The sequence below is a fragment of the Heteronotia binoei genome, chromosome 10 (genome assembly GCF_032191835.1).
Source record: "Heteronotia binoei isolate CCM8104 ecotype False Entrance Well chromosome 10, APGP_CSIRO_Hbin_v1, whole genome shotgun sequence".
NCBI lineage: Eukaryota > Metazoa > Chordata > Lepidosauria > Squamata > Gekkonidae > Heteronotia > Heteronotia binoei.
The window spans coordinates 44,557,429-44,581,121 of NC_083232.1; the positions used below are offsets into that span (position 1 = coordinate 44,557,429).

At 43.9% G+C, this 23,693-nt stretch overlaps 1 protein-coding gene across 1 annotated transcript; it reads right to left on the reverse strand.

Annotated features, from left to right (window-relative positions):
* Positions 1-111: 111 nt before the first annotated feature.
* LOC132578478 (serum paraoxonase/arylesterase 2-like) lies at positions 112-20,888 on the reverse strand. The gene is made up of 9 exons (XM_060248531.1): positions 20,698-20,888; positions 14,717-14,787; positions 12,882-12,937; positions 11,421-11,586; positions 7,417-7,543; positions 6,938-7,138; positions 4,182-4,263; positions 2,623-2,751; positions 112-1,090 (listed from the first exon to the last, which is right to left on the reverse strand). The coding sequence occupies exons 1-9, from the start codon at positions 20,769-20,771 to the stop codon at positions 932-934; spliced, it is 1,065 nt and encodes a 354-aa protein (XP_060104514.1). The 5' UTR covers positions 20,772-20,888; the 3' UTR covers positions 112-931.
* Between the last annotated feature and the right edge of the window lie 2,805 nt (positions 20,889-23,693).

A 23,693-nucleotide genomic window follows, 5' to 3' on the forward strand; every position in this document is an offset into this window, starting at 1 on the left:
TTCCTACCTTCTAAATGTGAAGCCTATGCTTGAATTATAAAGCAAACACTGAAAAGAAAGCCTCTCTCTACAAAGTTTCAAAGACTGTGGAAAAGAATAAATATTTACTTGTTGGCAACATATTATTGAATTTATTATCAGTCTACTGCAGACATCCTACCCTGATTCCATCTGATATTTTCTTCTCCAAGTTAAGTACAATACTTTGTTTAGTTCAAACTTCCAAAAGCCTCTCATGTGCCATTTCAGAAGTAGAAGATAAGATGGTGATTTTGTCTCTTCCTTCAAGTCTCTGGGTTGGGCTGGCATCAAAATATAAAATAAAGTGAGAGGGTGGGACAGACATAGACCAATTGATAAGAAGAAAGAAAGAACCAAAGAGAAAATCTTGTTTGTGAGGGAGGGAAGAGGGCGATATGGCCATAAAGGGCAAGGCATATGTATGAATGAATACAAAGTAGAACATGAACAATGCAAAAGCAACAACAACAAACTATAAAGGTCTCAAATGTTTCAGAGCTTTTAAAAAAGTTGATTGACAATTTAAGTACCCTAACAGAACGACTGTGTTTGTAGATAACTTCTGACATCAGTGTTTTTTAAGGGTGGTCTTTATTTTCCTCCATGGACCTGAAGACAGCAAGTTATAACCAGCCTTTCATGTAGGAAGTCATGTCCTTTTTAGAAAAAAAGGAAATGTAATTTGAGTCTCAACCCAATCATACTGCAAATATCCAACATTTCTTCCAAGCACTGCTGCTTCCTTATAAAAATCATAGCCGTTCTTGCATTCCTGGCTTTTGGAGAGAAAAAGCCAAGAACATGCCAATTCACCTTGACTGCAACACAGGTTGGATTTAGCCATTTCAGAATGGCAGGTGGCAGATGTCACTGATTCCTTTTCCATGTGGCAAAGTTCATGATGGGCAAGTTACAGCTCACAGGACAGAGCTCTGTGAAATACAGTACCAATAAGGAGCTTCTTGCCGTACACTGTGGCAACTGAGCTTCCCTGAATTACCGAGCCATCATCCACATACACTTGGCTGACTGTAGGCTTCTCAGAAAGGATGTTCTGAATGCGAAGGACCTTAAAGGAAGCAAAAATTAGCATTAGTTTAGTATCCCTTTTCAACAAAATCTGTGCTATTGCTTCACAACCATGAAGATCCTCCAGGCTTGGAAGTCAAAGGCCCTACAGAACTCTTCAGGAAGATAATTTTTATTCTGCCATCAAGGCTTGAAGACAAAGAGACACTTGGAGGCGGCATGCCATTGCCTGCCTCTGCATCACAACCCTGGTATTCCTTGGAGGTCACCCTTGCCAGGACCAGCCCTGCTTAGCTTCCAAGATCAGGCTTACCTGGGCTATTCTGGTCAAGGCAAATGGCATTTTTTTAAAAATGCAATTATGAGGTTTTTTTCTTCAAAGGTCTTTAAAGAAAGAGCAACTTATGAATAGGGCTGTACCATAATGATACCATACCAAACCTTTAATGGCATAATAGATTCAAATAAAAATACACAGAATATAAAAATTTAAACATTGAAGATAAAATCAAAATGAAACCGAGCTTACAGGTGCATTCAAACATGGTCAGAATTAAATTTAAGGATGTCAGCCAGAAATTTTGCCACAGCCTCACTAACCACCCCCTCAGTATCACTCAATAAATAATAACAGGGTGGCAGAATAGACAAATCTGGGGAAAAAGAAAGCTTGCCAAATAAATCTTTATGGAGGTTATGGTAAAAAGAACAATCAAGCAATATATGCTGGATTGAGTCAGGAGTATTCGCTCCACAGGAGCAAAGTCTGTCGGCTAAAGGGACTTGCTGATATCTCCCTTGTAAAACTTTGGAGGGAAATGCATTTAGTCTAGCCAACATAAATGCCCTGCGATGACTTGGAATGGTTAATCTGATAGATAATTGGGCATTTGCCACAGAAAGCATAGAGACCTAAGGAAGCTGGAGAGCAAATATAAGGGTCTGTTGGCCGTAATTTCGTTTCCTCCGATTCCCACAGTCTCAATTTAATACATCTGAAGATATATGACTCATCAGAGGTAGAAAAATCATCTACCTCTAAGCCCAGTTGATTGAGTTTGGACAGAAGCGCTGCTGTCCAGGATGAAATATATGGGTCTCTTTTCATACAATCAAGAAGGCTGTTAGGATCTGTTCTAAAGTGAATTTTGAGCCAGAATTTAAACACTGCAATCCAGGCTTTTGCCTCCACCAAAGACTGACCCACTTCAGAGCAAAGAGCAAAATAGGACACACATTTTGGCAAACCAAGAATTTGTCTAAAGAATGAGGCTTGAATGCCCTCCACATTCCTGGTAAAAGCTGGGGTCCATATAGGGATACCATAGAGCTGTACCATAATGAAAGGGTTCAGAAATCTACTTTCATAAATGGATACTAACTGCAGACTTTATGACTGTGTACTGTCTGTTGCGGTGCATATGCTCCTGCTGTGTAATGTCTACATATTTTAATGTGCCACTGTGTTTCAGCTGTGTTAACTAAATACATTTTGCTGTTCTCTCATTACCTTTAATCAGAACAGCTGCCAGAGGTTTTTTTTCCATGATGAAAAAGCAATTTCCTACTAACCTCAGAACCTGGAAGGTTTTCTGGATCATAGTAGAAGATCTTGAGGCCATTGATATGACATCCGACCCAAATATCTCCAGTGTAAGGATCGACAGATATGTTATCGATTAGAGTGTCCAATTGTAGCACCTAAGCAGTCAGAAGAAACGATGCAACATGGAGGAAAGCTTGTAACTGCAATACATGATGTTGAACAGAACTGGGTTTTTTCCCCTACAGCAAGCATCTCGATGATATAAATTTCTTTCTCCCTTGTGCTGAAAGAAAGAAATTTGGTAGATCCATGTTGGGGAGGGGCTGTGGCTCACTAGTAGAGCATCTGCTTGGCATGCAGAAGGTCCCTCGTTCAATCCCCAGCATCCCCATGTCAAGCGAGTGGATCTCAAAGTAATCAGTCCTTGATTTGAAACAAAGTATGATTTATTCGATAATCCAGGTTTGAGCTGAGGATTGGAACTGATACATAGTAACAGAGAAAGGCATACTTAAAGGTGACACATCAAAGCATTTTCTAAACAAAGCTACATTCTATAAACAATGCTACATTCACGTGTGAAGATTCACACGGCAATCTCCTATCTCTCTTGTGGTTTCCTTCCTTGAGGTCATGCCTGAGAACCATCCCTGGAGGCGCTTTATCTTCAAAGAGCAAATTCTTGCATTTGTTAGTAAAAGCGAGAGGTGCAAACTACCCCCTAAATAATCCCTGCTTTGATGTGCCCGTCTTGAATTTGGTTAGTAACAGTCATGAAGCTTTACAGATACATTCAATTGCAATATTTCATTAACATTAGATTATAGAAAGAAAGATTCACATTGCTTGACACCCCAGTTGAAAGGACCAGGTTATAAGTGATGTGCACGACCTCCGCCAGAGATCCTGGAAAGCTGGGGCCAGTCTGAATAGACTATACTGACCTTGATGGACCAATGGTCTGATTCAGTAGCATGTGTTCCATCCTGTTGAAATCTATAGAGGCACTGATATTGCCCTAACCTAGTCTTATGTTCCTTTTTAGAGTTGGCCTACCAAAAACAAGATCCTGCAAATGGGCAAGATCAGCAACTGCCCTTATGCACTGTCTGTCGTGGCTCCCACCCTGTGGAATGGCCTACATGAGGTGGTCAATAATATTCCCACGCATCTAATGTGCCAGAGATGTGGGGGGGAAGAAATGTTCATGAGGGCTTTTAAATAAAAGGGATTAGAATTTCAATACAATGGAACAGTCCTGAAAGATGCTTCTATAAGAGAACAGTTGCAATCTATTGCATCATTGATTGTATGTATCATCTTGCCTTTATTGCACTGCCTTCTACCCAACACCCCCAGTTTCATTTCAGATACAGGACTGGATCCAACCAGTTTTTTTACAGGTGAAAAATGAGGGGAGGGTGCTTACCCACAAAAAAGACTACACTGAACCTCATGAGATCTATATGGAGAACAGGTGGGTTGGAAGAAGAGGGGAACTGACATTTGATGAAAAAGTTGACTGGATCCAATCTATACTCTGAATACCTGGATTATATTTTGTTCCACATTGGCCAATGCTTACCTTTAAAGGAGTTAAACTGAAATTGGCATGTTTTTGCAAAACATGAATGTTGTGATCCATCAAATCAGCAACATAGACATACCTGGAAAGGAAAGAGGTCTGAAAAGCAAGCCCATTCATTCTAACTCCTTCCTTTTGGTTTTAGATACATATACACTTTAAAACCTTTGATGTTCTAAGCCATTAGGTAGCTGGGGTCAAGACTGATAGTTAACATGCTTGTAGTAATTTAGGGTGAAGTTTAAAAGCCTATTAGAGAGTTTTTAAATTAAATTATTTTTAAAACCCTCTAAACCTGAAATATTAATGCTACCAGCAGATTAAACACCCCCTACACACATCTATATATTTCCGATAATTCAAGTGTGAAAAGAATTGTGGGAGAAGAGTCAGAATACCTAGGAAAGTTGATCCTATTGATTTATCCCCAGGATGTTATGAGTTCTATTTCTCTAAGGAGAAAATTAGTCAATGATCCAGAGAAATTCAGCAGTTCTCGGTGTGTCTTTCCTTAACTGCCACTTCAGCCTCTTTTCACCTCTGCCTGTATGTGGTCTCATGCTATACAATTAATTATCTCAGAAACATTTTCATTTTCTCAATTCAATAAGTCGGTTCTAGTCTCTAAGAATCAGAGAACTGATTTTGGATGTTTAGGCCAACCATCCTTTAATTTCCATGTTAAGACTATTCACCATGATTTTAGCACCTTAGTAAGTGCATTTCAGTAAAACAAATATCCAGTTCACTTGGCAAGTAGTGTTAGCAATGGTTATAAACCAGTCTTATTAAGATATATATTTTGAAAACAGAAAGTAACAATGCTTCCAGTTGAAACAACAAAACCAACCCTCATACCATGTTTACAGTATATATTACTTGAATATAAGATGCCAGAGAGAGAGAGAGAGAGAAGGCTACCCATAAGCTGGTGTCCTTGAATTTAACATAAGGCTAGCCAGACATGTTCTCCTCCAAACAACCTCCATGTTCCAAACCCACCCCCAGCTGCAAGCTCCAGAGAGCATCGTTTGTCACAGCTTTTGTGCCCCCTGGCAAGAAAACATCAATCAGCATGACACAGCTGTTGGAGGGAACACTTCCCCCCACCCCCTCTGCTCAGAGTGCTGCCAGAGAGGCTGGCACCTCTCTCCCTCCAAGCTTTCTGGCCAAAACAGAAAGAGTGAAGGAGAAGAGTGCACCAGCGGCACTTCCATGCTCTGTGACCAACCAGCATGCCTTCTGGTGTCTCTCTGCCGGCATAGCACAGAGGCATCTAGGCTGTGGGAGTGGAAGGCCACCTCAGCAGACCCCACCAGGCATAGAATGGGGAACACCTTTACATAACTTTGTACCTGAACTTAATGCAATTGCCCTCTTTTAAAAAATTAATTTTTTTTAAAAAAAAATTAAAGTGTCTTTATTCAAGTAAATACGACACATCCCCTACTTATAACGATTCTAAACATACTTCTAAGTATGTTATTTAAAAAACCAAATACCTCAATCCTTTTTGTGATAGCCAGCCAGGGGTTTGGAACCCTCTCACAAAGACCTGGCCAGCTGCAATCTGAAGTCAAGGATCTGTGTGCCAGCCCAGTGGCCTGGAAGCCATTTCCTAGCTGTTGAGGCCTGGACAGACTTGACTGCAGTAGCCCACAGAAAACAAGGCCAGCAGCTCCAATATATCCCCAGATAACCAGTAAGTCAGGCTTTCCTTCCCTTTTCTCTTTAAAAAATGTTGACCTTATTTCCTTGCCTGCAGTTCTGTTCTCGGAGTTCTGTTAACATAATTAACCAGCTGTTACAGGAAAATTGTGTTCAGATCTGTGGGAGTTCTACCTAATCATATCTCATTCTACTTTTGAGCCTTAAATCTTTTTCATCCAAGTTACCTATGAAGCAGTGTTTCCTCTAAGCTGAGTTAACATGAGCTAGCTCATAGATTTTTAGCCTCCAGCTCACACCTTTTTGCCTTAGCTCAGGAAGGATGACCCCAGAGCACACTAATTTATGCAGTACCTCACAACTTTAATGTCAGTAGCTCACAACTTTAATGTCAGTAGCTCACAAAGTGGAATTTTTGCTCACAAGACTCTGCAGTTTAGAAGGAACATTGCTAGGAAGTATATGCTAATCTTTCAGGCAAGTGGAGTGGGGGTTAGATTGGTGAAGCAGATAAAGTTGTCACTTGGTACTTAATCTGGCTCTCTCCAACAGTACTGCAAAGGTCCACTGCTTTCTAACCTACTATGTGGTGGCAGCTCCTTTAGTGTGAAGCAGGCCCCAGTGTTGAAGCTGGAAAAAACAGTCACTCATCCAATCTGAGATGCAAGGGAAAGAGACAGAGAAGGGCTCTCCAAAGGATCTCAGGGAGGTAAAGAGAAAATAAGCACAATGAATGTGTCACCTTTTCGGATGATATCATAAAATATCCAATTAACAAAATAATATTCTGCCTTCTTATACTTCATTTCTCGGTAGGGTATGATAGAGAGGGGGAAATGTTCAAACTCCTGAGAGTGAAGAGGTTACCATCCACCAACAAAGAAAAAGAGCCTAGTCTGGGCACTAAAACAAGCCCGTGAAGAAAGACCTCTACAGCGCAATCTTAGGCAGAGTTACACCCTTCTAAGCCCACTGACTTCCACGGACTTAGAAGAATGTTAATTCTGTTTAGGACTTCAGTGTTAGCTATACACTGGCACATGCATGCCTTTGCAGACCACAAGCCACCCAGCCGGTTGTCAACTTACTGTCCATCTGGTGAAATATTAATTCCATTGGCAGAGTAAAATCCTGATGCCACTTCCCTAACTTCTTTTGGGCTGTAGTAAATAACGTTTGTCCAGGACAAACCCAGAAACATCTCCAACAACATCAGGGGCAGTCCTGTGAAATAATGATCGTTGGTGGCATAAAAGCTGTCTGGACTCAGAGCCACAATATCATTCACACTGCAAGGAAGAGGCAGAAAAGAAATACAAAGATGCATATCAGTGGTCATATAGGGTACGTTGTGTTGCTCTAACATGACTTATACTTGTTCCCAGACTGTTCTATAAATAATACTGTCAGAAAACTGAATATAATCTAGTTGTCCAGAACTGTTTCTGTCTTGGTGCCTTCTAATTTTATACCTTGAAATTATATATGGCAAGGTTATGTAGATGCTTAGTGCGTTTTACAAAATATGTTATCCCTCAATGAATAGAAGAGCTCTGATATTATATACCTTCCAAGAAGTTCATGCTTGATTGTTTTAAGATGCACAAGAGAATTATCTTCCTCCGTATATTTAAAGAGCTCCACCGTTGACTTGTACTGTGGATGGTTTACAACAAAGAGGTACACAGAATCATCTAGGGACAGTGGAGGGAAAAATTAAAGTGAGTCTAACAAAGTTGACAAGGAAGTGTGAATGACCTCTGCATGGAAAAAATGAAGCAATTCTCAGCATTGTCACTATAACCTACTACTTTATCTGAGAAGCAGCAATCCTCCTCGTCACAACCTAATAAAGGAACCCTAGCAGCAGCCAAGAACTGGGGTGAGTATGCTTCTCCTCTGCTTGCAGGTACTTTGTCTGGGGCAGAGTAAGTGGCAAAACCAAAGGGGAAGAGCAAAACGGCAACTGGTATCAGGTTCTCTGACAGTTGGTTTGCTGGTCCTGCTTGCGCTGTGTCATTTATTCAGTATACTGGTCAGTTATTGCATTCACCTCCCCCCCACATTGTTCATATGTCTGCTGTACTGATATCCAGAAAGACACCTCTGTACTGATTCCCAAGCCATGCACCCCTGGAATGTGATATTGCAATGTAACCCTAGAATATTAATATGACACAGCAATGCCCATTTGAATTGGAATGGTCTTTCTTGCACACAAGGGAGAAAAATCCAATTCCTTCTAGGCCTCAGGAAGGCTGGAATGATGTCAAGTCTGATTCACAGGCTGGACAGACATGGTGGCCAATGCTGAAAGCTTAAGAAGCACCCATCGTTCTGCTCATGGAAATGAAGAATTCCAGGCCCAGAGAGGGACACTAGTGGGCAGAGCTGTAAAAAGTTCATTCACTTCTTTTGGCAACCTTTTAAGTCCTGTTATCAAAACATAAATAAATAAGGGTTACCAGGAACCCTGCAACACAAATAAATGGCTTGTATATATATGTTCTGTTATTCTTCAGGGCAAGACAGCAAAAACACAAATGCTAAAGGTCAAGTGGTCATCTTGTTGTGAATGTATGGTATACCTGTAAACTGGTCTCGCATTTCTGCCAGAGAACAAAGTTTCTATTTTTCTTTAATTATTGCTAAGGCTATCAAAGTCAACCAGTCTCCTGAACACTTGATGGATGCCTATCCATGTTTGACAGTAAGAGAGAAATCTATCACTTTTGGGGAGCTTTAAAGGAATCAGTTTGGAAAAACAGGGCCATAAAATGTCATTTGGCCAGTGTAATTAAAATTCCTCCATTGGGGTATGGATCTATGACACTATGATCTCTGATTGGATATTCCACATATGACACCTCGATTTTCCATTGGTGTGACACTCTGCTTCCTCATTGGGTAACTGAATCACTTGATGTGACGTAATTTACCCTAAAAAACAGGCAACCCCACCTGTCAGGTTAGAGAAGAGAGAAGGAAAGAAAAAAGGAAAAAAGAAAGGGAATTCCTCCATCCTCTCCTCCCTCCATCCCTTCCTACCCTCACCCCCCTTCTTCTCAAGAGAAATCTCCCTCCAGAGGCCTTGTGTTTCCCCTGACGGAGCCTACCCTGCAAGATTTAGGTATTGTATAACCTCCCCCCCATCCATACTTATTCAGCTAACTACTATATTCCTCTTGTATGCTTGAAATGGTTTGATTAGGATGTAACTATTTGAAAACCTATACCTATAATAAAATCCATTATTAACCAAAGGATTTTCATTGGTCTATCTCCGTAGACATTGACAGAGATCCCTGCTCACCTCACCTCTCGTAGACTCACCATTTTGGGCTAAGAAATATTAATATTCCCCAATAAAAAGTTAGTTGAGGTGTAACAGTACTGTCTTGCCAAGTATTTACATATTTATCCTGTACTATAGTGTCTGTTTGCTTGCAACATTTTTCTAACGTTGTGCAGGAGAGTGGCTATTGCAAAAAGCTGGCTATATAGTAGTTATGGGAATGGCTTGAATTTGCAGAGTGACTTTGAATGGCCATCTTGTGTTCACATCAAAGTCTGGGGACTATAACAGACTCTGGGGGGAGCTTAAATTTGTGCACCTTTTTGTTTCCTATACTACTGTCCCTGTCTGCATGTGAATTATTCTCGGCAATGGCTCTTCAGCAAGGAGATAATTGCTCTGTACCTGGCTCTCATTAAACCCTTGACATTTTCATATGTGCTTGAGTTCCTTTGGCTGGTAACTGACAAAACCTACATTTTGCCAAGAATCCACATGTTCTGTACCTCCACAGAGCACCTTGCCTGCACCACCAAGTCATGGCTAGCAAAGGTGCCTGACAAGGACAAGGAGCCAGATGACAACACTTCTGGCAGCCTGGACAAGAAGATCTAGGATAAATTGACAGTCCCAATGACAGTAAGCCAGAAGAAGGGGGGCGGGGCACAACCCCACCACCCTGGCTCGAGGTGAGGAGGAAGAAAGGGCAGCCTGCCATGCTGTGGACGTATGGTACCTCAAACTGGCCGGGGACAACTCCCAAGCACTGGAAACCCTGGTGTCCTCCACCAGGAGGGAAGAGGATAGGCGCTAGCGGAAGCACCACCAGGGCTGCTAACATGGAGGTGGCACCCTTCCCGAAAGAGCCAGTGCAGGGGGCTGCAAGTGGATGAGTGAGACGAGTCTGATGAAACAAAATACAGTGAAGATGAATACCAAGGCAAATCAGGCACAGACCCCCTACAAGGGCTGAAATGGCCAAATGGCAAGAAGAAATGAGGCATGAGATGCTTGGCTTCATTGAGTTCATTTAGCAGGTGGTCCAGACAGCAGTAGCGGGAGGACTGTGCTCCCCATCCCCTGCTGACCAGGGGGCTCTGGATGGTCAGTGACCCGCATGCAGGCAAGAAGGTGACCCTGATGGGAACAAGCCACAGCCACCCTCTCCAGCCATGCCAGCATAGCTGCCTGCAATGCCAGTGCAGTCACCCCCTCCTGGGCCAGTGCTGCAGGTCCCAGCCCCCAAACCCATGGGGCTGGTCATACCACTGCAAGGCCCAGTGGGGCACCGTAAACTGAAAGCTTTTTCATAGTTCAAATCAATAAATTCTTGCAAGAGCGAGGGTGTACTTTCCCTTCAAAAGTGAGCTGTGTGAACTACATGGCCTCCTGGCTGGAGGGAAACTGCTGCTAAATGGTACATCACCCTATAGGAGGTCAAGGCAGCTAAGCTCCAAACCATCAGGGTTTTTTTGAGAGTCCTCAGGGACCAATATGAAGACCAGTAACTGGGGAAAAGTCCAAAGGAAAAAAACCCACAAGAAAAAAACCCATGGTTATAAATGCTCACAGGAAAAAAGCCCACATGGAAAAATGCCCACAAGGAAGAATGCCCACATCGAAAAATACTATGTAAAGCACCATACCTAATTGTGGATAACCATTTACCTCAATTTATGAGAATAAGCAGGTATTACCTATATTTTATGTTGTTATTTTAGGACTGAAATATGGCATATTCACGTGCGACAATTTGTGTTGTAATTTTTTCAAGTATAATTAAATAATAACTTTGCTATGTATATTTGATGGACTGCAGAGGGACCTGGCTTGCCACAAACTAACACTGGCTAATGCACAGGCAGGTTGCCTAGGGATGAAAAAGAGAACTATGAGGCACTACATGACATGGTTGCCACTTCTTTGCAGCAACAAGAGCAGATGGAAGATAAACTTAATTACTTAAGAAGTCTGGCTAATTTGCAATGAAGAATTATATCTGAGTTAGTATTGTATAGTAAGGAATTAATATACTAATAACATAGCAAAATTATTATTTAATTATACTTTCTGTGTGGGCATTTTTCCTGTAAGCATTTATGACTGTGGGGTTTTTTCTGTGGGATTTTTTCATAGAACCATGAAGATCTCTGGAGGGGGAGAGAGCCTGCACCAAGCTAAAGAGAATGCACCAGGGGAATCGATTAGTGCATGAATGCTTAGTGGAATTCCGAGCATATGCAGCCATTTTTTTCCCTAATGGACATTCTACATACCATCCCCAACGTAGGTGCTGATTCCATGAGGGTTGAAAGATGCCAGATCAAACCCACGGCTGATTCTGAGCTCCACTGGTTGAGGATTTTGTTCATTTAAATCCATCAACAGTATTTCTCCTCTTTTATCCAGTGTAAAGCTCGGTAACCCAGGATATTTCAAACCCTTTAAAAACAAATAAAGGTCTCTTGTCATATGGCAGTTAAGAATATTTCACCAAGAGTGAGGAGAACAACAGTTTGCCACCGGATGGTGCACATATGCTTGATGCTGTTGCTGTTATCTTAAGCACATTAATGTTATCTATGCTCAAGGAGGGAATGAGGAAAAGCCTCCAGGGATATGAAAATCCCTTCCCATGGCACTTCACAGCCTTCTAATAACGATCAGTTGAGGCAGTTCTTTGGAATTCTGTTAGTCTTTTTTCTTCTGTTGCCTTGATATTCACAACAAATAAATATTTTACCTTCGCAACAGAACCACTATGTCACTGGGGACAAAGGACTGAGTAGAATGCTCCTTTGTATTGAGTACAATGGAGCATTCTACAGCCCATTCTGACAGCATGAGCCTTCATGGGATCCCTGAAGAACATCAACCCATTCTCATGACATTTAGCCACACAGCTATATGCAGTACTGACTTAGGGACTTGAACAAAGCAGGAGTCAAGTGACACCTTTAAGACCAATGAAGTTTTATTCAGAATGTAAGCTTTTGTGTGCTAAAAAAACACTTCTTCAGATGCGGGAATAAGGTACCTTATTCCCTCATCTGAAGAAGTGTGCTTTTAGCACACAAAAGCTTACATTCTGAATAAAACTTCATTGGTACTTTATTCCCTCATCTGAAGAAGTGTGCTTTTAGCACACAAAAGCTTACATTCTGAATAAAACTTCATTGGTACCTTATTCCCTCATCTGAAGAAGTGTGCTTTTAGCACATGAAAGCTTATGTTCTGAATAAAACTGGTTGGTCTTAAAGGTGCAACTTGACTCCTGCTTTGTTCAACTGCTTCAGACCAACACGGCTGCCCACTTGGATCTGACTTAGGGACTGTCTTGTTGTTTCTGGTGCCCTGGACAAAAGTTCTGGATACAGCTTTTGCCACCACTCCACCGCCGTGGCCAAGAAAAGTCTTGGACCTCAACCTCTGTGTAGTGAGCAGGAGGCTGCTTTTTTTCTTTCCTCTCTCTTCCGGGGGGGGCGGGGAGAAGGGCTGTGGGTGGCAGGACACCCCTCAGAGTAGGGTCCAGGGTAGCTGCCACTGTTACCACTCCTGCACTGACTCCCAAACTGAAAAAAATTAACAAGTGGACTGACCCAGAGGCGCAATTCTTGTGCTTTTAGTCCTCAGCCAGCAATTGCATTGTAGTGGGTTCCATCAGATTACAAACTAGAGAGACAGATCTGGCTTGCAACTAGCAGCCCCTCCCTGCACTCAAGAGCAGCAGTACTCACAGAACTAATGAAAGCCAAGCCATTAGGAAGTATCTCAATATCTTCTGAGCCTCCCTCTGCAGAGAAAAGAAAAAAATGATCAGAAACAGGTTTGGGAGGCATCAATATAGAGAAATTAAAGATTTTTTAAATGTAGTGCTTTTTTAAAAAATCAGTGGCAGAAAGCCTGTTTATTGATTTCAGAACCCATTCTGGTCAGCAACAATGCTTAGGTTCTTTCAGGTGTGGTCCATCTCAACTTGCAGAACTTTTAACATTTCATTTTTGTTCACAGCATCTACCCTTCTGCCTCTCTCCCCTGCAATGCTTAGGTTCTTTCAGGTGTGGTCCATCTCAACTTGCAGAACTTTTAACATTTCATTTTTGTTCACAGCATCTACCCTTCTGCCTCTCTCCCCTGCTCTCTCCACCTTCATTTCCTTTGCCTTTTGCTATTCTTCTTTTGCCTTACAACCTCTTTTTTACCCTTTCAGCTAAAGCAAAGCAACAAAAGCAAAGAATCTTTGGATAGAAAACAGGAGCTTAGACAAGGTTCTCCTGAAGCACAGGCCATTGAGACGGTCTTGATATTCAAAGACCGTCACCTCTGTTCCATCCTTGCCCCCTTCTCTTTCATGCCTGAGGAAGAAAACAAGTTGGCGTGCCATGGCTCCAGCCTTTGAAAAGCTTTCTGAAACAACTGACAAGAGACTTATGGCTCCATTTTATAGGAAAGGAATCAATGCTTTGGTTTTTGCTAAAACAAAAATGGCACCCCAATAAGTCTGACGCTAAAGCATTTTTTAAAAAAACCCTCCAGTGTTTCTTATTAGCAGGACAAATCTCTATATAACCAGTCTGCCACACAGGAACTTTTGGCATGATTTTAAGTTCAAACATGGTACAAAGGAGCTTTCCCCTAGTAACTAAACCAAACTGTGGACATCACTGTGTCACAACATCAGCTGAGAGAGAACTCCTGTTTGATCCAGACACAGAAACATCCTCCTCTGCCGCAACACCCTCTCCTTCCCCCACTTTTGTTAGAATGAAATGGGGGGGGGGGGATACTGGTTGGCATTTTACCCTCTTAGCTACATCTCATGTCTCTAGTGAACTCTGCCTGCCAATAGCCTCCACCCAGCTTAATCTCCCCTTGCGTGAAATATGTTACCAGGAGATATGCAGCTGAGGGTGTGCCCCACACAAAGGCTTTAAGCTGGTATTTCAACTGACAAAAGGGGCAAATGTTTACAACTTCCTTTATTTCCCTGAATGGCAAGCTACAAAAAAAGAGAAATAAAGCCTCATTTGTCATACTACAGCTGGTCTTCAAATAAAATGACTGCTCTTTTCTAAGTTTTCAAAAGTTTGATTAGTTTCAGAAAAAATGGGGGGTAAGGATAAGAGAAAAAGAAAGATAAAAGCACAATACACTCTGACCTTATTTTACATAAAATACTTTCAAAAAGCACAAGGATGATTCTACAATATTTTCTTTACATAAATTGTCCCATATTGTTTTGTCTAAACTGTATATAATCCATTTTAAAATTTTATAGTATAAGTCTTTTGTTATTATCTAATAATTTTGACAATTCCACTAAAGAAAGTTCATGTCCACTAAAGGTAAATTTCAATTCCACTAAAGGTAAATTCCACTAAAGGAATTTCATGACTGCTCTTTTCTCTACAATCTCAAAAACTGTTTAAAGCTACTGCATTTATCAAAGACTATTCAAAAACAAACCCCAACACAAACATGGATAAATAACACCCCCCGCCCCCCAAAAAAGTAGATCTAGAGGTGGAAATCCCCAGGACTTCTTTCCAGCAAAGCATGCAATAATACCTACCAATTCCTTTAATAAGGTGGCATTTAGGCAGCCGCTTTGGTTTTAGTTCACGTGAGGCATTCATTCTGCTTCTGCAGGGAAAAAGAGCAGCACTGAGCATTTTGTCAAAACTCTGCAGCATTTGTTATCGGCTGGAATGATTCTCTATGTAACAACAGAACAATTGGGAAAATTGGAAAAAATATAACACTCCTGGTAAATTTTAATCCAGAAATGGAGGAGAGGAGACCAATATAAGCTGCTTTGGGTCTCTGGGGGATGAAAGGTTGGGTATGAATAAAGTAAATATCTTGCCTTGACCCTTTCAGTGAACTAGCTGAAAGTGTTGCTGTATCAATGCTCCAAATCAAGCATTAGGAAGTACAATTGTACTATGGAAATTAATCTGGAAGCAGGAAGAGCATGGAAGAGATTGTTAAACCCTTTGCACCTCATCTTAAAGTCACTGCGGGGGGAGGGAACTAGCTTCAATACCAATATAACTCATGCAAGTAAGAACAGAGGCAGGTGGTTCTGCCTCTTGACCTCAGTGGGACATTTCTTCTGCTGTTGCCACACAGGCCTTTGCCCAGAATTGGTAGCTGAGGCAGCACCAAGCATCACACTTAAAATATCTTGAAAAACGTTAGTTGCACTTGGATACTGTTGCTGGACCGGAGGCCCGTTTGGAAGCAGTTTTTGGTCATCCCATTTACAGAATGTTTAGCAGCTAGCCAGAGACCATTCAGAAGAAAGCAAGGGGGAAAAACAGATTAAAGGTGCCATCTTGCACTCACTTGCACATGTAAAATGTCATCAAGTGGGGTTTTCAAGGCATGAGATGAACATGAAAAATAATTCCAGAAGTTGAACTAAATGTACTGAGCACTTCACCTTCATAGAAAAACAAAGATCAATATGTCCAAACTATAGCAAAGATTACTAATAGGGTGGCACAATATATGGAGAATGATCTCCTGCAAAGGCCTCATTTATAGGATAAGAGCTATGCCATTCTGAGCTTGTGTGGCTTCCATTAATTTTAGGACAACTTGTGCAAAGGTCTTTCCAGGGGACTGTGTTCTGAGAAGAACCCAGAAACCATTCTAACTGGCAATGATATTCTTTCAGAATCTGTATGGTTAGGGCGTCCTATGTAGATGGATCCAGGTGGGCAGCCATGTGTTGGTGTGAAGCAATAGAACAAAGTTGGAGCGCAGTAGCACCTTTAAGACCAACAACATTCCGAATAAAGGTGCTACTGGACTCCAATTTGTTCTAGAGCATGCTCCTTGCAGAAAATTGGCCTAGAAGGCCTACAAGCTATCCTCTAGTTCTATGGTTCTGTCAAAACACATGAGACTCTACAGATGCATCAGTTTCTGCAGTCACAAGAAACACTGATCTATCCCTACAGAAACTTCACAACTTCCTAAAGACCCATCCACTTAAAATATCTGAAATGTATTCCTAGTGAAACCAACACATCATTCCAACACACTGTTTTAATTTATGGCTGTTCGTCTCTCAAAAGATTTTTGGACAATCTTTGTTGGACTCAAAAGTTTGCTCCTAGCTTCCTAGTGGAGCATGCAGAAGTAAGCCCTCTGTTACACAGTGGGGCTTTTTCCTAGGAGCACCTCTGGATGGTAAATAACCTTTTTCCATTCCATTCAAGAGTCCTACCTTGCATCTGTGAAATTCAGCCCTTCTAATCTCTAGATCACACAAACACATGAAGCTGATGAATACCAACTCTGAGGGAGACCATTGGTCTATCAAGGTCAGCAGTGGCTACTCTGACTGGCGGTGGCTCTCCAGGGTCCCAAGCAGAGATCTTTCACATCACCTGCTGCCTGGTCTTTCTGACTGGAGATGTCAGGGAAACCCCACCACCACCATGCAAAGTAGATGTTCTATCACTGAGTCACAGCCCCACCTTTCTGGGCCCAAGACTTTAGAGAAGATGGATCAAAGGTCTGCCCCTGCACAAGTCATGCTCAGCTAATATATTTTTTGTACATGCTTGTAACTCATTCTGCCCTTGTATGGCTTCCATTAATTTTAGGCCCCTAGGCTACACCCATGCCAACTTTGGGAATCAGCCATAGTTCAGTGGGGGAGCCCCTGCCCTGTACAAACAAAGACCCGGGTCAATCTTCAGCAGCATCTGCAGCCCTCAAGTGGTGGGTCTGGGAAAAGGCTCCTTCCTGTCTGAGACCACAGGCCCTCTGGGGCAGTCAGATCAGCATACATAACCCTGTTTTGCAAGCAGCATGGAAGGCTGCCAATTTGGGATCAGTTACACCATCAACTCCCTCTTGGGTTGTGTTGGCTCCTTCTGACTGCACTCTGCCCCCCATCTCAGGCCTGCATCCCTTCCCTGTCAGGGCCCCCTCCCAGGAAAGCACTCTTCTTAAACTCTTAGCCTCCTATTATTAGTGAGACTTTCCTCCAAGCCCCTCCCCCAATAGCCACTCCTTAAACCCACTCTTCCCAAGTCTCGCCTTCCCTGAAGGTCCACCTTAACACACAACACATCACCACTATCTCCCCTCCTCATTTGTCAACAGGTGAAAAAAAAATTAAAATTAAATTAAATTAAAAAATTAATGCGTATAATAATTTTGTTTTCCCCCTTTTTTCCTTATTTGATAATTCTAGAAGCAACACCTGGCTTTCTATCACTTTTATTCCTGGATGTGTGACTTTGTACATTTTATAAATTGACCAGTGAGGAAGGCCCTGAGTGGCCGAAATGCGTATGGTTATTGTGGTGATTGGAAGTCCATCAAATATTTATGTGAAACTATATGTGGTTTGCAAATATCATGCAGTCTGATATTCAGACAATATGTTTTAATTCATTTTTGTATATGCTTTATATTAAATGTTATACATTTTTATGAATTGTGTTATAGGCAGCTTGACCCTCTATTACACTGACTAAATTCAAGGGGTATCCAGCCCACCCCAAACTGAGCTCTGAGCCTCATACTGTTTGTTCCAGGTTGAACTCAGCTACCAAGTGCTGAAATACAAGCACTCAAGGGTGCGTGCAGGTCCTTTCTGAAGCTGAAGCAGTATCCCTGGGGTTCCAATTAGCAGAATTAGAGATTCTTTCATTACTGCCTGTTGGGAAGACTTGTTTACTTCATTTAGATCCTCGTTTTCTCCCCATATAGGGGCCCAAAGTGACTTACAGCATTCTCTCATTCTCTATCTTATCCCTAGCTCCTTTCCACCGCTGCAAGGTGGGGGACAAGATAATTGCTATCTGCTACATTCCTGTTTGGCCAGCTGCTGTTGTTTCTTAACTGCATATAGTTGGTTTTTCTGTTGTGTAAGGGAGGTTGCAACATAGATGGCTTATGACACAAAGTGCATATAGCAGTCTGAACAATGGAGCACACAGCCTTTTGCAGTACATATTCAGGGTGTTTCAGGCTGTAACAGACTGTGCTTAATTGGAAGAGGTCCCACAGAATTCAGTTGCTACATCTGAAATCCAGGGAAGAGGTTTTGTTGTTGTTGTTTTAAAAGTCTGAACAGACTTTTATGAAGATCTGAAGGACTTCTCAATTCCACCTAGAGACTGTAACCTCCCCCCCCCGCCCCCAATTACAGCTCATTGCCAACTCGTATTTGTCATGGCTTCTGGTTTGCTTCCTGTGAGCACAAACCAGGATTCCCTTTCCGCGGAGACATTTTGCAAAAGAAACAGGAATGCAAAGAATGCTGCCACTTTGTTAGTTTCTTTCCCACTGTCAGCCAGTCCATTCAGTTCTGCTGCCACTTGGCAGCCAAATAACAGGGCCCTGTCCAGAGTTCCCTCTAGCTGAGTTAGCATGAGCTAGCTCACAGATTTTTAGCCTCCAGCTCACACATATTTGTTTTAGCTCAGGAAGGATGCCCCCAAAGCAAACTAATGTATGCAGTATCTCACAACTTTTATGCCAGTAGCTCACAAAGTAGAATTTTTGCTCACAAGTTTCTGCAGCTTAGAGGGAACACTGACCCTGTCACAGATGTGCTGCCATTTTAATCAAAAGTCCCCTCATGGTTACCCTGACCTGGATAGCCCAGGCAAGCCTGATCTTGTCAGATCTCAGAAGCTAAGTTGGGTTGACCTTGGCAAGTACTTGGATGGAAGACCTCCAAGGAACACCAGGACCAGGAGGCAGAGGTAGGCTTTATATAGCCTCTTCTCTGAACATCCTCCATGCCCCAGTAGGGATAACCAGAAGTCACTATGACTTTCAGGCATGCATGCACACACAAAATACAAAAACTACCAAAGAAAAAGGAAGAATCCCCTCATGGTTATTGCAGATATAAAATGGAGGGAGAATTGTGTATGGTGTCCCAAGCTCCTATACTGGATCCTGAAACTCTTATTTTACACTACTAAGCAACACATTTCCTTTAAAAGCCTAAAACAAAAAAAGGTCATTGTAGTCAAAAATTAAAAGTTGCACCATCTGACTTCATAGATCCTGGTTTTACTAGGATATATTTTTCCAACATTTATCTTTTAATAGGTTTAGGTTTTATTAAATTTATACCCCGCCCTCCCCACTGAGGCAGGCTCAGGGCGGCTTACAACAATCATCATAAAACAGTGCATCATCATAATAAAATCAATTAAATTTAAAACAATTTAAAAAAACAGTTGGTGTTAATTCTGGTGCTAATACTTGAAGCCTTTTTGTGCAAGATAGAAAGAAGAGTGCTGCAAGCAGCATTCTTCTCAAAACACACCTGGAATCAGATTTTATTTTATCATATTTATATCCCGCCCTCCCCTAGCAGGCTCAGGGCTGAAGATTCCAGTCAAACAAAGTGGATTTCAAAACAAATGTATTTATGCTGTTTAGTTTCCCTGCACCACTCACTCACCCACCCACCTGTGGTTCAAGATGTGGACCCAGCCATTCTTCTGAAAGCATACATGTAATCAATGTAGACTGTTCCGTGGCAAGCAGACATCGATACATATTCAACTCCAGGTGCAAAGTCACCATGTCTTTAAAACTGCCAAGTTGCACATTCTTATGCAGTTATAACAACCAGCAGATAAGCACAGGCCTGTCTGCAGTGACTGGTATTCCACTTGCCACTGGCTGGAGGGGAAACTTTCGTCTCCAAAGAGACAGTCTCCTGGGTGCAGAGATGGCTGCTTAGGGTGACTTGGGCTGTTAAAGCTCAGGAGGGCAACTTTCTTAGACTGCGTTTGCTCGCTGTTGGGCAGGAGACCTTCCTGAGAAACCCGGGTACCCTGGCTGAGTTCCACAGAAGAGATATTATAGGCTTGCTCAGGAATTTAAACTTTCAGTTCTTTAGGCATTAATCTGGGATAAGATACTAAAAACTGTTTGGCAAAAACTGAAATGTAATATTGGGAGCATCTGGTAGGAGAAAGTCTCCAAGTGTACAATTTAGGATGCCTGAAAACTTTGGGGGGGGAGGCCTTGCATGTGAACTTCAGATCTCTTTTTTGCAGCACTCTGCAAACGCAAAACCAAAAAGTACTAGGCTCAATGGAGAATCCGGGCTTCCGTCGCACCAGAAACCCGCTCCCAGCACTGTCTAGTCAACAGGTTCATTACTCCAGGCGTACCCGAAAAAGACAACTCCTCGGGAACTTTGCCCTCTCGGAGAAGGAAGCGCTCCTCCTAGACGGGGAAGCTCCGTTTTCAACCGGCCAAGTCTTCTTACCATTGTGCGTGAGGTGCGCCAGGAGCGGCATCGCGCCTCACCAGGCTACAAGAGCCGCTGCCTCTCCGAATGCGCCGCTATATGAACTGGGCGGGTTGCCACCACCATCCTCAACCGCTGGCACGCACCCGCAGATTCTTCCCGAGCACAAAAGCGCCGGCACCTCCGCGCAGTTAAGCGCCCCCGCCACACACACACTTTTGCGCTCTGGAGACGCCGCCCGTTGCTGTGGCCGGGGAGGGGGATTCGCGTCTGGGGTCTCAACGGCGCCTCGACGGACTTACCGAAATCCCAGCAGCCTTTCTCCAATTAAAGCGCCCACGAGGCCGACGATGGCGAGCGCCAGCAGCTTCCCCATGGCTGGGCCTTAGTCTCCCGGAGTAGAGGGACGCCCAGACCTGCCCGCGCCAATTTTGCAGCCGCTTTGGCCGAGGTGGGTTCGGAGCTCCTCCCAGCCGCCAGAGCCCATCCAGCAGCCTCGGCGCTCCCTCTTGGCGCGCCCGCCCAGGATCCACCCACGGCGGGAACGGCTGAAGAGAGGGACTCCGGGAAGTGCAGGAGACGGCAGGCTTTCAGCAGCCTCCTGGCCGCTAGCTGGCTGCAGACTAGCGCACCAGCCGTGAGCCAACGGAGCGGGGCCAAAGAGGCAGAGCAGGCTGGGATGGTCAAGTGCTGTCCCCGAGACGGGGACCTTCAGCGCCAGCATTTGGCTACAAAGCTGGTTGTACTGAAGCGGCACCTTGGTGCCAGGCCGGTAGACAGGATTTGAAGAATAGAGGGGCCCTGATTTTTTTCGGGGGGGGGGGGGGGGCATACAACCGCCATGGCCTTCTCTCCTACCACCACTGAGGAGGAAAGCTGCCAGCTTGCTGCCATACAGCCTCCTCCTTCCCCGGCCACAGCTGCCCCAAGGTGATCCCTTTTCACCCCTCTTCCAGCAGCTCTGGTGGGGAGCCACTCAGAGGTTTAGATAGGTGCCGCAGGGTCTCCTGCCCTTACCCGTAGCATGATCCAGCTAGGCAAGCCTGGCGGGACAAGGGGGGGGGTAGGCGCCACCAAGTGGCAACTGACTTCTGGGACTACAAGACCTCCAATTTGGATTTCTTCCTGTTGGAGAGCAAGCCGAGGCTGCCCATGCGCAGCTCCCACCCTCACTTGGATGGCCAGTGAGACCAGGGCAGAAACCCCTGCAGGCAAATATCACCTCTCCACTGATCCCCAGGCCAGGACTGCAGCTGGGACCTCCAGCCTACCCTACCCTGCCCTGTCTGCGATAGAGCTATCCACCCCCTACCCCCACCGCCCCACCTGAGGGTCAGAATGGCCTCTTCTTGCAGGCGCCCTCTAGCCCAATGTCAGCCCAACGTGGAGCTTAACTTTCAGTCCTGGGTGCTGAAAGTGCCCCATTGTTTCTGCTTGCTGAGGGGTCAGAGATTTCTTCCAGCCCCTAAGCAAGCAGAAGCAACAGGAAGCTTAACATTCAGTCCTAGGGGCTGAAAGTGCCCCATTGCTTCTTCTTGCTGAGGGGTCAGAGATTTCTTCCAGCCCCTAAGCAAGCAGAAGCAACTTGGAGCTTAACTTTCAGTCCTGGGCGCTGAAAGTGCTCCCATGTTTCTGCTTGCTGAGGGGTCAGAGATTTCTTCCAGCCCCTAAGCAAGCAGAAGCAACAGGAAGCTTAACTTTCAGTCCTAGGGGCTGAAAGTGCCCCATTGTTTCTTCTTGCTGAGGGGTCAGAGATTTCTTCCAGCCCCTAAGCAAGCAGAAGCAACTTGGAGCTTAACTTTCAGTCCTGGGCGTTGAAAGTGCTCCCATGTTTCTGCTTGCTGAGGGGTCAGAGATTTCTTCCAGCCCCTAAGCAAGCAGAAGCAACACAGAGTTTAACTTTCAGTCCTAATGGCTGAAAGTGCCCCATTGTTTCTTCTTGCTGAGGGGTCAGAGATTTCTTCCAGCCCCTAAGCAAGCAGAAGCAACAGGGAGCTTAACTTTCAATCCTGGGCACTGAAAGTGCTCCATTGTGTCTGCTTGCTGAGGGGTCAGAGATTTCTTCCAGCCACTAAGCGAGCAGAAGCAAGATGGAGCTTAACTTTCAGTCCTGGGCTCCAAAAATGCCCTGTTGTTTCTGCTTGCTGAGGGGTCAGAGAATTCTTCCGGCCCCTAAGCAAGCAGAAGCAACTGTGTGATGGCAGCAGAATGCAGAAGGATTAAGCCGAGACATTGGAGGCTGGTTAGGGGCCCCAAGTCAGGGGGCCCTGCCCAGCAGTCAGGGGGCTGTGCCTCACAGGCCCCCTCATAGCTACGGGCCTGCTTGGTGCCTATACATATCCCAGGGAGGGGAGAGACGTGTGATGATGGCCCTTCAGTGGGGAGAACAGTAAGGGGGGAGGGGTCACAGGGGCCTTGGGTTGCAGTCCAAAATTGCTTCCAGAGGAAGGGGCCTTCTCCTTTGTTGCAGGAAAAGAATACACCTGGAAGATGAACCCCCTGGTGCCCTCAATATACATCATTCTCAACGTGGATTTGCATAAATCCAGAGACTGGAGCCATGGAGGGACAAAACAGATTTTGCAACAAAAATTGAAATAGTCTCAGGTTCGCAGAAAAGTTTGCATCTGATGAACTGAGCTCTGACTCACAAAAATTTATCCTTAAATTGAGAAGACTCTAAAGTAGGGGTGGTCAAACTTGCTCAGCTTAAGAGCCACATAGAATAAATGTCAGATGTTTGAGAACCGCAAGACATGAATGTCAGATGTCCGAGAGCAGGTGGGCGGGAGGGAAGGAAGGAAAATAGGAGGGAAAGGGGAGGGAGAGGTGAAAAGGAAGCAACTTTAAATGCATTCTCCAAGCCACCAGCTAGCTTGGCTTGGAGGAGTGATTTAAAGAGATAAATGCCTTCTCCAAGCTGGCCAGTGGTGGCTTTGAGAGCCACACAATACGTGTGAAAGAGGCACATGTGACTCCTGAGCCACAGTTTGGCCACCTCTGGTCTAAAGGTTCCATTGGGTTTCTGTTTCCTTTTGCTCCTACAGATTAGCATGGTTTATACATTTAGCAATTCTGCAGGGCCTGTGAGGCAGAGATATTCTGTCAGGCTTTTGGTGGAGGGCAACAACAGTTTGTTCATTGGCTGACACCCTTCCTCCTTCCCCACTATATAGTCTGTTTCTTAAGTTCCTTCTCCCTCCTTTCCAGAAAATTGCCAGGTAATCCAGAAGTGGGATAAAAAAATCTATAAAATGCCATTTTAGACTTATTTCATCTGGTTCTTTTAGTGTTTATT